General features: G+C 39.9%; 1 protein-coding gene and 1 pseudogene across 4 annotated transcripts in view; one reads left to right on the top strand and one right to left on the bottom strand.

Annotated features, from left to right (window-relative positions):
* Positions 1 to 3641, bottom strand: part of ARMC8 (armadillo repeat containing 8) — a 120830-nt gene extending 117189 nt beyond the window's left edge. For all 4 annotated transcript variants that reach the window (XR_004283426.1, XR_004283427.1, XM_032334141.1 and 1 more), the window contains exon 1: positions 3329 to 3641. Coding sequence is in view for 1 of the 4 variants with exons in the window: in XM_032334141.1 (XP_032190032.1) it covers positions 3329 to 3373 (45 nt within the window). In the remaining 3 variants the exon portion in view is untranslated. The remainder of the gene's footprint in view (positions 1 to 3328) is intronic.
* A 4282-nt stretch (positions 3642 to 7923) lies between these two features.
* Positions 7924 to 8436, top strand: LOC116600862 (annotated as a pseudogene).
* Positions 8437 to 12197: the final 3761 nt, after the last annotated feature.

Below are 12197 nucleotides of genomic sequence, written 5' to 3'. Positions count from 1 at the left end.
GTACACAGGGATCTTTCTGTATTATCTTGTAACCTCCCATGAATCTGTAATTATTTCAGAATAAAAAGTTTTAAACAATCTAATCACTGTGAAATCACTCAAGAGTTTGGGAAACATGAGAGAATTTATACATTTGTTGAAAAGGGTAATAAAACCAAAGTGCAAACCAAAGATGGATAGGGATGATCATGGTGCAGTCTAGAAAGATAGCTGGAGAGTTTGTTCAACTCCCCAAAACAAATAGCTTAACCAAACATTTACTGAATTATCTAGTATATGCAAGACATAGTGCTATAAATAGCAGTGGGGTTAAGAAAAAGTCAAGTACTTACCTCTGAATTAATTTACTAAGAAGCTAGAACAATTATTAAAGGTCTCAGGGCCTCTGCAAAAGCAGTTCCCTTTGCATGGAACACACTTCTGTTTTTCTAGTTAGTTCGTAACCATCCTTGAACTCTCTCAGTTCATTATCACTTCTTCATGGAAATCCTCCCTAGCTCCCCTCATTGCCCTCTACATTAAATTAGTTCCCCTACTACGTGCTCATACAGCACCCTATATTTTTCATTCATAACACTAATCACTATTCACAACTAAAGAACTGTGTAATGGTTTGATACCTATTTTCCCCATTAGGCTAAAAGGGCAAAGACAGGTCTATGCAGCTCACCACGGTATTCCCAAACCCAATGACATGCCTGGCAAATGACCGAGAAGTTCAAAATATATTAGATGAATGAATCCATACAAAGCTATAATTCATATGTACAAATGAGCAGGCAGACAGTAAGAGTTACTGGGTTTGGAAGAACCTAAGATCACTTCACTTTGAGAAAGCCGGTTTACATGGAATAGAAGGCTCATGCAAAGGATAAAGAATCTTTTATCCGAAGTTGAACATGATTATCAACCTTTTGGCAACAGGAACCCACTAAAGAACTGAAACAGGAAAGTAGCGTGTCCAATGTTTTCTATAGGAAAATTACTAAGGAGAATGGACCCGAACTGAGAGGGTAAGACTTAAGAAGTGGTAAAAATAATTTCGATGACACTGTGGTAATGAAGGCACAAAATGATGAGAGGCTGGCCATGGGAACAGCCACATGTGTGAAATACTAAGAACCAAGAGAACTTAAGGACTGATTAAATACAGGGGCATGAAGGGGGGAAGGACCAAAGATGATCCAAGAGGTTTAACAGTGAGTAATCAATGAAAACCAGTACTATTAACAGAAATAGAAAGTCATAGTTAAGTCCTCTTAGGAGAAGGGAATGTGCTTCTTTACAAGTCTCAGGTAACATCCACGAAATTAAAGATATGAGACTACGCGGGGAAAAAAGTCAAGGTTGGCAATGTAATATGTGAGTTGGTCACAATTAAGGTTTAAGACTGAATGAGATTTCTCATTGGGGAGAAGGTATAAAGGGTCTTGAATGAAACCGTTAAAGCCATACGACTTGCCCCTTGCTTGAATGATGCTTATCATGCCGAATGATGCTTATCATGCCGTGGACTCATTCAGACTGTGAGATCCCTGAGGGCATAACTTATCTCATCCTCACATTCCCTAAAAATAAACATTAAACAGTGTTGTATGTAACTGGTGCACAGTAAGTAGCCTATTAAAGGAATCAATTATTTTCAAGGTAATTTCTGATTAAAATTTCCTGTTCTACCTGCACTTTGTATTTCAAAAGGCAGTGCCATAGCAGTGTCTGATTTCCTAAAGCTCTGTAATTGATGAATTGACAGACAAGACTTTGGGACTGTGAAAAATACCTAAGCCCCCAATGAGATTAGAACTAAAGCAAATCCCCACTAAAAGCTTCTGCATAAAATTAAACAGGAAACATTATTTACTAAGGGAGTGAAACAAATGAAAATTTTCAATTGTAAGCCTGATACAAGTTGACAATGTACAAAAAAAGAAGCTCCAGGTGAAATGAAGGATAAACAAGATAATTAAAGGGACTTAAGGACAGTTGAGAGGCATACTTTAAAAAAAAAAAAATAGGAAAAAGTCATTTACCTGCTTGCCCACAAAATACTAGAGAAGTAGAATAAAAGGCTAACCTGATTCAATACTTAGATGAACACTGTTTCCCCAAGCTGTATAAAATAAGGAAAAGGACTGCTAAAATTGATCAAGAGACAAATTGGATGACAGCCCCCACCCCCTTAAATTATCTAGGCTACAGTATTTCAGTGTTCTAACCCTGAATCATAGCAAACGTCCTAAGTGCTTCCAGAAAGGTGAGTGCCTCTGTGACAGAAGTCCGGGAAGAGAAGAGAAACCGGATGGAATCACAGATTTTAGGAACCTGACAAGTCAGGTAAACTGTAATCCAACCACCCTCTCAGTATCGGACAGTTTCCACAAGTCTAAAAAATGGCCAATTAGTCTTTGCCTACTTCAGCAACAGCAAATGGACCATTGGTAAAGTGTTTATTCTCTGGTTGGCAGCTCTAAATTGTTGTAAAACCCTTTGAAGTTAATCCCTCAGTAACTTTCACTCTGGGTCCGGGTTCTTAAGAGCTACACAGTGTAAAGTAAAAGTTGTATTTTGGATTTTTATTTTAACTTAAAAAAACCCCAAACAACTAGGTGTTACTTCCTGGCGGGTCAATACATTCCCTCTTTCAATAATAGGAAAATTGAGTTTTCCCCCCAGTGCTTGACTCCCCTTAAAGGAAAAAGTTATGCCAGGCACAGGTTCCTTTAGACTCCGAGCAGCAACTTCCAAAGCAGAAAGGAGAAAAGGGGCTTAAATAGCTACAGACGTTAAAATATGCTGCAGCTGACATGAAATCTCCGTTGCCCAGAAGCAAGCAGTTCTAGCCCGTGCCGAGACGCGACAGAAGCCACAGACCTGCCCTGACCCTCTCAGGCTGTGGGGGCCCAAAGTGCCTGCACCTCTCCTAGCCAAAGCCGCGGGGCGCTGAATGGGCGCTCTTTCCCAGGCCAGTGGCAAGCCCGGCACCTCACAGGGCAGAGCGCTCGGCCCGGAGAAGCAGCAAGGCGGAGAGGAAGGTTCAGTGAAGCACCTGGCAAAGCCCACGCCGAGCCACCGGCCCGTACGCCCAACCACCCCGTCCGCCAGAGGCCACCCGAGAAACGGTACCGGTGGGAGCTCCTGGAGTTGGGAGACGTTTCTGGCTCGGTCGGGGTCCCGTCTATTCCTCCTGCCCACCCTCTCTCTCCACGGCCCAAAGCTGAGCCGGAAACCACCCCAAGGGGTGGTGTCCAGGAGGCACTCCGCGTTTGGGGTGAATGCTGCCGGGCAGCCCGAGCTCTCGAGCCGGCGGGCAGCTGCGGCGGTCACTCACCGAGAGGACGCTCATGCGGATTGGGGTCTCCAACAGGCACGCCATCTTGAGCCTTCCCACCCGGCTACGGCCGGTGCCGGCGCGGGGGCCGGCACTTTCGACAAGGAACTGTTGGGCCAACGAAAGGCGCCGTCTGCAGAAAGTCAGGCAAGTAGACGAGAACACACCACGCTCTAGGCACAGGTGAAGCACGGCCAGGCACCGCAGAAGGGAGAGGAAAGGAAAACCGCGCCAAGGGCCTCCTCACGAATCGTCCTCTCAGAAACGGTAGCTACTCTCGGCCTGCGTTAGAGGTGGGAGCGGGCAGCAGTTTCCGCATGCGCAAAGAAGGTCTGCGAGCCCCACCTGCCGCTCGCGGTGGGCGGAGCTAGGGGGCGGGGTCTCGCTCTGGCGCTGCGAACTTCACCAGTTGATTCGTTACAATGCTGGAGCTCACGTATTCATATTATGAAAAGCTCGTATGTGGGGTCACACACGTAATTTGAAGTTCACATTCATATTCATTATCTCACTCCTTTGCACCAGACTCCTAACGTTGTTATTATCGCCATTTTACAGACGGAGGGACTGTGGTCTCAGAATCAGGTCTTCAGCATAATCTGCCATACCCATTTATTCTGGTGTAGTGCTAAGAATAGATACACTAGAACCAGAACGCCTGCACTTAATCTTTACTACTTCCCTTATTAGCTGCATTACCTCCAGCAAATTACTTAACCTGCTTATGCTTCAGCTTTCTCTTCTATAAAATAAGGGTTATGAGAACGGAGAACTAAAGCTCTTTCTATTTCTATAAAATAAGGGTTATGAGAACGGAGAACTAAAGCTCTCTGCCTGGAATGTAGAAGGCGTTATATATGTGTATTTCCCCAGCATATGAGTCAAACAGAAAAAGGTGAGGGGGGGCAAATATCTGAAGAATTAACACTAAAGTGCTCTGGTAACTGAAGCCAAATAAAAACATGCTTCTAATTAATTTTTCTGATTGATTAATCCAGCTTTCCCATTCCGTGTGTATGTGTGTGTGTTTGTGTACAAAACTGTCCTGGACTTGGCTGGACAGGTTTCACCTGCCTGCTGCCTATAACCAGTAAGTTTTCATAGAATGGTTGCAATGAGTACATTATTTGTCTTTTTTTCTTCTTCCATTTTATAGCCACTCCTTAATTCAAGCTGTTACTACCTCTCCTTGTGGACTAGAGCAATAGCCTTCCAACTGATCTTGTAGACTCTAGCCTTTTCACTTTGCTCCTCACTGCTTACCTATCATCTTCCTGTTTCGGTATCCCCCTCTTTTAGAACGTTCCCCTTAATTCACTTTGCTTTTAGAAAAGCCCTACATTAGAACCTGTTTTTGCTAACCAAAGAAATCCAAAGAGAATTTTTGCTTTTATGAAAAAAGGTAGTAAATAAAATAGCAGTGAGAGTTTGTTTTGCAGTGAGTCTTGTTAAAAGCAGCTCTCAACCCCAGGCAGCTGGGGAGAGTGACATCCCCAAGCTCCTTCCCAAGAACTACATTGAGCATCTTAGTATTAAGCCACCCATAGCTTGTCTGTGAACATCTGTGCCTTATCTCCATTTATTTGTGTATCTCTTAGCAAGATATTTCCTAAAGTATCAGAAATGTCTAAGGTCTGGAAATGCTAAAAAATGTTTCCATATAAAGTAATGGTAATTGCTTCTTCACTTCATGCCATTTTGATTTAGAAAGTTTTAAAAGAGCTCTCTAATTTTGGATAACGGGGTAAACCTGTATTTGGTTTCCAAATTTATCGTAACCTTAATCATCCTTGCTCATGGCTTTGTGTTCCCAAACATCTGTTGAGTTTCTGGAAAGCAAGAATTTCATTTTTAGATTTTTCCTTCTGCAGTATTTCCCAAACTTCAGTAATCTGCATACCACCCATGCAATCTTTGTCAGTCTGCACCCAGGTGTTATTATTCACTCAATATTTTTCTTTAAGGTTAATTTCAATTCATTAAATAGTTTTATCTTTATCTTAAACCACAATAGTCTATAAAATCAACTTTTTGTGCTCCTTATTTTTTTTAAGATTTTATTTATTTATTTGACAGACAGAGATCACAAGCAGGCAAAGAGGCAGGTGGAGAGAGAGGAAGGGAAGCAGGCTCCCTGCTCGATCCCAGGACTTTGGGATCATAACCTGAGCCGAAGGTAGAGGCTTCAACCCACTGAGCCACGCAGGTGCCCCTGTGCTCCTTATTTTTATTCTAGTACATATTAATGTAATAACTACAAAAAAAGTTTAAATGTCCATTCATCACCTAGAATCATGTCATATACTGTTTATCATAAGAGAGCAGAGCATAACCTTTGAACAGAGGATACAAAAGTATCACTTGAATTTTCAGCTGATATTTGTATGATATAGAGTTGTGATAGCTGTATTTATCCATGCTTCATCTGTTAGCTCAAGCAATACATCTTCCAGGAAACCCCTTCCCCAAGTATAAGTTAAGTGATTCCTTCCCCATGTTTTTATGCATCATGTTTTTGCCACTAATGCAGCATCTCCACAGGAATGAGCAGAGAGCCTGATCCAGGCACTCCATCCTGGGATACCTGATCTGAAAGCAGACGCTTAACCAACTGAGCCACCCAGTCACCCTGAGCAATATTAATTTCTGAAAAAAAATGACAACAAAGTATGAATTTAATATGGCAAAATATAAATACAAAATAAAAAGTAAGTAGTTGGAAAGAAATCTGAAAAACATTTGTAAATATCTAAGTGCAATGGCCAGGATAGAGAAAGCTGAATTTTTGAAAGTAGAAACATACCTATGCAAAAAGAGGTAAGCATAAAGTATAAAAAGATAGATGTAAACCAAAAACTGAAGGGCCTCAAAAGGACTTTAGGAGAACTTTTAACAAGATTTGACAACAGAGAGTCTTTAACTAGAACAAAAAGAGAAAATGCACTAATGGTGGTACAGAAGAGATATAGTTCAGTTTAACAGTCACTAACTGTGGGTTTACTTGTGCCCATATTATAGTAGGTATTCAAAGTAGTATAAAGAAATGGTTCCCAATTTCAAGCAAACAGGAATAAAAGTGAGACTCGGTTCAACAATGTATTTAAGGTTTCTCAGAGTATGAGTAAGAGGCTGAATTAATTTGGGCACAGGCTTCTGTATTTCAAAATCCTTATCAGAGCCCTCACAGTCTCCTGGGACCTGATAGGTCTATCCTACACAGGACAACTAAGCACTCACCTAAGCAACCAGCTAATTAAGCAAAATCTACTAGGGCTTTGCATTGAGAAACAGTGCATCAGTAATTCATCAGGTGTTTGAAGGGTATAAAATATGCATGTGCATAAAGCAGTAGAAAGATGTTGAAAAAGTCTTTTATTAAAAATTACAGGAAAAATATAGAAAATGTTCTTTTTTAAAAAGATTTTATCTATTTATTTAACAGAGAGAGACCACAAGTAGGCAGAAAGGCAGGTAGAGGGGGAATGGGAAGCAGACTCCCCACTGAGCAGAGATTCCCAATGTGTTGCTCAATCCCAGGACCCTGAGACCATAACCTGAGCCAAAGGCAGAGGCTTAACCCTCTGAGCCACCCGGGCACCCCGAAAATGATCTTTTTATAACCAAATTACGATGGAATTTTAACTTACAAATATGGAAGAAATGATGGAATTTGAAAGCCACCACGTGACAACCATGTAAGCTGTAATTTTTTGAAGAATCATCAATAGATGCTTAAGCTAATTGGTGAAAATTTAATGAAAAACAAGATATTTATCCAGTCTCAAAGTATCTTCCTCCAAGTGACTAATGATAGAGAAACTTGATAGACACCAGTTTATTCAAGTGATTGCAGTTAATATCACTACTAATGGGATAAATAAACAGCATGATACGATGCACTGATAAGGATACAACATCACTTTCATGGGATTCCTGCTGAAAATGCCCAAGTGTAATAAGAGGAAACATCAGACAAACCCTAACTGAAGGAGATTCTACAAAACAACACACCTACATCCCTTAAAATTGTCATGAAACACAAAGAAAAGCTGAAGAATTGTTCTAGATTAAAGGACACTAAAGTGACATGACAACCAAATGCAACTTGTGATCTGGGATTGAATCCTGGAAAAGGGAAAAAGCATTTTCTCCTCTTGCTTACAAAGGTCATCAATGGGAAAGTTGGAAAATTTTATCAAAATCTGTAGGTGATTGCTAATCTTTGCTACTGTCCTGAGTTTGGTAACTACTCTTTTTATGAAAAGAATGCCCTTTTTCTCAGGAAATACACAGTGAAGAATTTAAGTATAAAAAAATGAGTAGCTGTGAATTAAGAATTTTTTTCTTTAATAATGAAAAAGGAACTCATTTGAGAATAATTTTTAAAAAGAGGACCAAGAATGCTGAAAATATATTCTTTCAACAAAATGTATGTACTGGGTACCTACTATATGCCAGGTACCATGCCCAGGAGTGGGTAATACAACTATGAACAAGATAGACACATTCCTTGTTCTCACAGAACTTTCAGGCTCAGGCACAAGGTAAGGAGAGACAAGAAAATAAGTCACTAGACTTTTCCTTTTGGTGCTGCAGCCACAACCATGAGTATGCTCAGGCTTCAGAAGAGGCTTGCCTCTGGTGCCCTCCTCTGTGGCAAAAAGAACGTCTGGCTGGACACCAATGAGACCAATGGGCATTGGTAAGAGAAAAGGTCCTGCCAATGCTCAAATGCCTGAGAAGGTAACCTGCATGAGGAGGGTGAGTATTCTGCACTGGCTGCTCAGAAGATACCATGAATCTAATAAGATGACTAAGAAGATTGATACTAATCAGTATCACGCAGCCTGTCCCTGAGAGTGAAGGGTAACATGTTCAAAAACATGCAGATTCTCATGGAACACATCCACAAGCTGAAGGCAGACAAGGCTCGCAGGTTGATGCTTCTGGTTGACAAGGTTGAGACCGACAGATCTAAGACCAAGGAGGCTCCCAAGCACCATGAAGAGTGGCTCCAGACCAGGAAGGGGGAATCATCAAGACTCTGTCCAAGGAGGAAGAGACCAGGAAATAAAACTCCCTCTCTTTTGTCTGCACATAGTGGCCTCAGCAATAACACGGATCAGTTATTTAATAAAACATTATCTGGAAAAAAAAAAAAGGACTCCAAAAAGGAGTCATTAGAATGTAGTCAAATAAGTAAAAGGGTATGGTCCTAAGGCAGCCTCTAGCAGGGAAATGTCACCAGGACTGACATCCTTTCCGTGGAAGTGGTCCCCAAGCTCTGACCTGAAGTGTCAAGAGGAACAGACCATGCAAAGCCCTGGGTTATATTCCACACACAGAGCTTGGCTTGTCCATAAACATTCATCTAACTGAACAATTAGGGTACCATTTCACTGTATTTAAGTGTGGAAACACTGACAGATCATTTAAAATCAATGCTAGAACAAGAGTTCCAATTATTTATAGGAAGAGAGGTACTGTAAAAGCAGCAGGTCTTCAGGTCGCTATACCATTTTCTGGATTGCCTGGCTAATAAAAAGACACCTCTGCACCAAACAATGGGGACCACATTAGGCAGATGGATTTGAAAACGAAGACATGAAGGTAACAAGTTAGATAAAGTAAAGCCAATCTGTTCACTATTTACAATGCAGGAACAGAATCTGGAAGTTACCAAACTTGTAACCAAGAGGTACTGAGGTTTGTCTGTATTTTTTATCTTTTTAGTGAAATCGGAAAATGCAATGTAATGTCTAAGTTTAAGATTCAGAGGCCAGAAACAACATAGTACTTTTATTCTTTTGTGACGTTTGCCTCTCTTTAATTTAGTTTTACCACCAGACTTGCTCTCTTAGTTTTCCTCTAGAGTGTGCTGCCATCAGGTGGTGGCAGGTGCCAAAATCACTAGTTCAATGATAAGATGCAGATAGCTAGGATGGATGTTTTTTTCTTGAGGTGTGTCACATTTTATTTTAAAACAGACTTGAAACAGACTTACTGCTCAAATATCTCCCTAGCTCACTCCCTTACTTCATGAAGGTTTCTGCTCAATGTCACCTTATCAACATGGTCTTCTAGAACCACGCTTTATTCATGAAATACCCTACTCCTTATTTCAGCATTTATTTCCTAACCCATCATACTGCTCTATTTTTAATCATCCGTCTTTTAAATAGGTTCTTTCTCCCTGTGTTCTTTATTTTTACTCAACTCTTATTTGACTGTATTTCATTGTCAAGTCATTCCCCCCCCCCCCCCCCATCAAAAAGTGCCTTTGGGTATTGTTTCCTTGGAGTTCTTTTATGGCTGAAAACATCTGCTTGTTGCCTTCTACTTGAATGACACCTTGCCTCGTATAACGTATTGGAAAACAGAACCCATTCTAGGTATTTTTTTAAAAAGGGTTTTATTTATTTGAGAGAGAGAGAGAGGGAACAGAAGCAGGAGAGAGGGAACAGAAGCAGGGGGAGTGGGAGAGAGAGAAGCAGGCTTCCCTCCAAGCAGGGAGCCCAGTGTAGGACTTGGCTCAGGGCTTGATGCGTCGCTTGATCCCAGGACCTGATCATGACCTGAGCTGACGGCAGATGGTTAAGGACTGAGCCACATAGGCACCCCCCTATTCTAGGTATTTCAAGCAAAAAAGATCACAACATTTTTGAAAGAGCTAAAGATGCAAATGAGGCAGTCGTGGGGGAACATATCTTACTTGAGATCAGGAACAGTAGGAAGTTCACCACCACTGAAGGACAGAAAGAGCTTTCACCTGTCTTTTCCTTTCTAATTTCACTCAAATGTTTCTTATTTGCAAAACCAAATCTGGACCTTAGCTGGCAAGTGAGTCTAAGAAATGTAGTTTCTTAGTTCTAGCCCCTGCACTACATGGGCAGAAACTAAAAATACACACACACACACACACACACACACACACACACACACACAGGGAGGGAGTATTTTATATATCTACGATACATTATATATATAAATTACGTATCTGTCACATATAATAAGTATTACGTATATGAGAGTAAATGGCAGAATGATACTCCTTTATCCCTAAATGTATTATATGTATACATATATATACATTTAGGAAAGTTTCCTAAAAACAAGGAATTCCCTTATATAACCACAGTAAAATTAACAAAACCAGGACATTAACCCTGACACAATGTTTTTGAATTTACAGACCTTATTCACATTTGGCCAACTGCCCTAATTCCATATTCATGAAACTTCTGACTTCTTTAATTTTTAATCTTTCTCAGTTTGTCTCTTCTTTTTGAGCATATTTTTAAGAAAGATAAACCAGTTATTTTTCAATTGTTATTCTCAATATGTTTGTTTCATATATTTTTAAAAATTATTTATTTATTTATTCATTTATATTTGACAGACAGAGATCGCAAGTAGGCAGAGAGGCAGGCAGAGGCTGGGTGGGGGCGGGGGGGGGGGGAAGGCTCCCTGCCTAGCAGAGAGCCTGATGTGGGGCTCGATCCCAGGACCCTGGGATCATGACCTGAGACGAAGGCAGAGGTTTTAACCCACTGAGTCACCCAGGTGCCTCTTCTATTTTTCAGGATTAGATTTGAGTTATGGATTTTTGGTAGGACTACCACAGAAATAACATATAACATATCGGGAGACACATGATGAAGATTAGTTCACTCCTAATAAGGTTAACTTTGATCATTCTGTTAAAGTGGTATGTGCTAGGTTTCTCTACTGTAAAATTCTAATTTTTGTGTTATAATAAGTATCTTTTGAAAAAATACTTTGAGACTATATAAGTAGTTTCAAATAACAGATACATTGAAACTATGTAAGTATCCTATTATTCTCTAAAGTTTTACTCAGTAGTTTTAGTATTAATTGAAGATACTTGCTGGAAATGATGATGATGAGGAGGACTATGATGATAAAATGGTAATCTCTAATCCAACTTTCCTTCCATATTTACCAATCAGCATTCTTGTGTAAATAAGATCTCTCTTCCCCCCTATTATTTATTTTTATTAGTATAGAATAGAGTTGACCCTTGAACAAAATGGGTTTGAACTGTGTGAGTCCACTTAAACATGGATTTTTTTTTTCCATCCTCATTCAGAATGGGAAGAGTGTGAGGGTTTCTATCAAGTCTGATTCTTTCTGGATTAAAGAAAGTCAGTGAGACTTCTCAAGTTTGTTTACTCACTGGTATGGCCTCTAGAAATGGGGTGTAGATTGGAATCAGAGCTGAGCCACAATGCACTTCTTCATTCTTATTTTCATCTTTTATTTCCTGCTTTGACCACTAGTTTTTTGAATGTTATGGTATTAAGATATTGTTTCCTATCGGTCACAAAAGAAGAAAATTCAAGTTGACTGATATATTAAAATTTTCATCTAAACTGTACATTTGAAATCATAATGAGATACCATTGCACAAAATGCAAGGAAATGGCTAAAATGTAATAGACAGATAATACTAAGGTTGTTGAGCACAGGGAATAATTGGAATGGTTTTATATTCCTTAGGAAAGTGTGATTGGCACACTTTGGAAACAGACCTATCTATCAAAGCTAAACATATATCTACTCTATACACAGAGATTATATTACTGGACATAATCCAAGGGAAATAAGTGTAATGTCCACTAAAAGATTTGTACAAGAATGTGCATGGTGGTTTTATTCACAATAGCCCCAAAGTAGAAACAACCCAGTTGTCCTTCAGCAGAACAATAGACAAACTATGGTATGTTCACATAATGGAATACTACACAGTAATAAGAAACAGCATCTTATGGTTTTATCTATTTATATTATAGATTTACAGATGAATACCACAAACATTAAATTAAATGCATAATATATACCGACATTT

The sequence above is a fragment of the Mustela erminea genome, chromosome 1 (assembly GCF_009829155.1).
Source record: "Mustela erminea isolate mMusErm1 chromosome 1, mMusErm1.Pri, whole genome shotgun sequence".
Lineage (NCBI taxonomy): Eukaryota > Metazoa > Chordata > Mammalia > Carnivora > Mustelidae > Mustela > Mustela erminea.
Note: the sequence above shows the minus strand (reverse complement) of the source record. Positions and strands in the feature narration are given on the sequence as shown.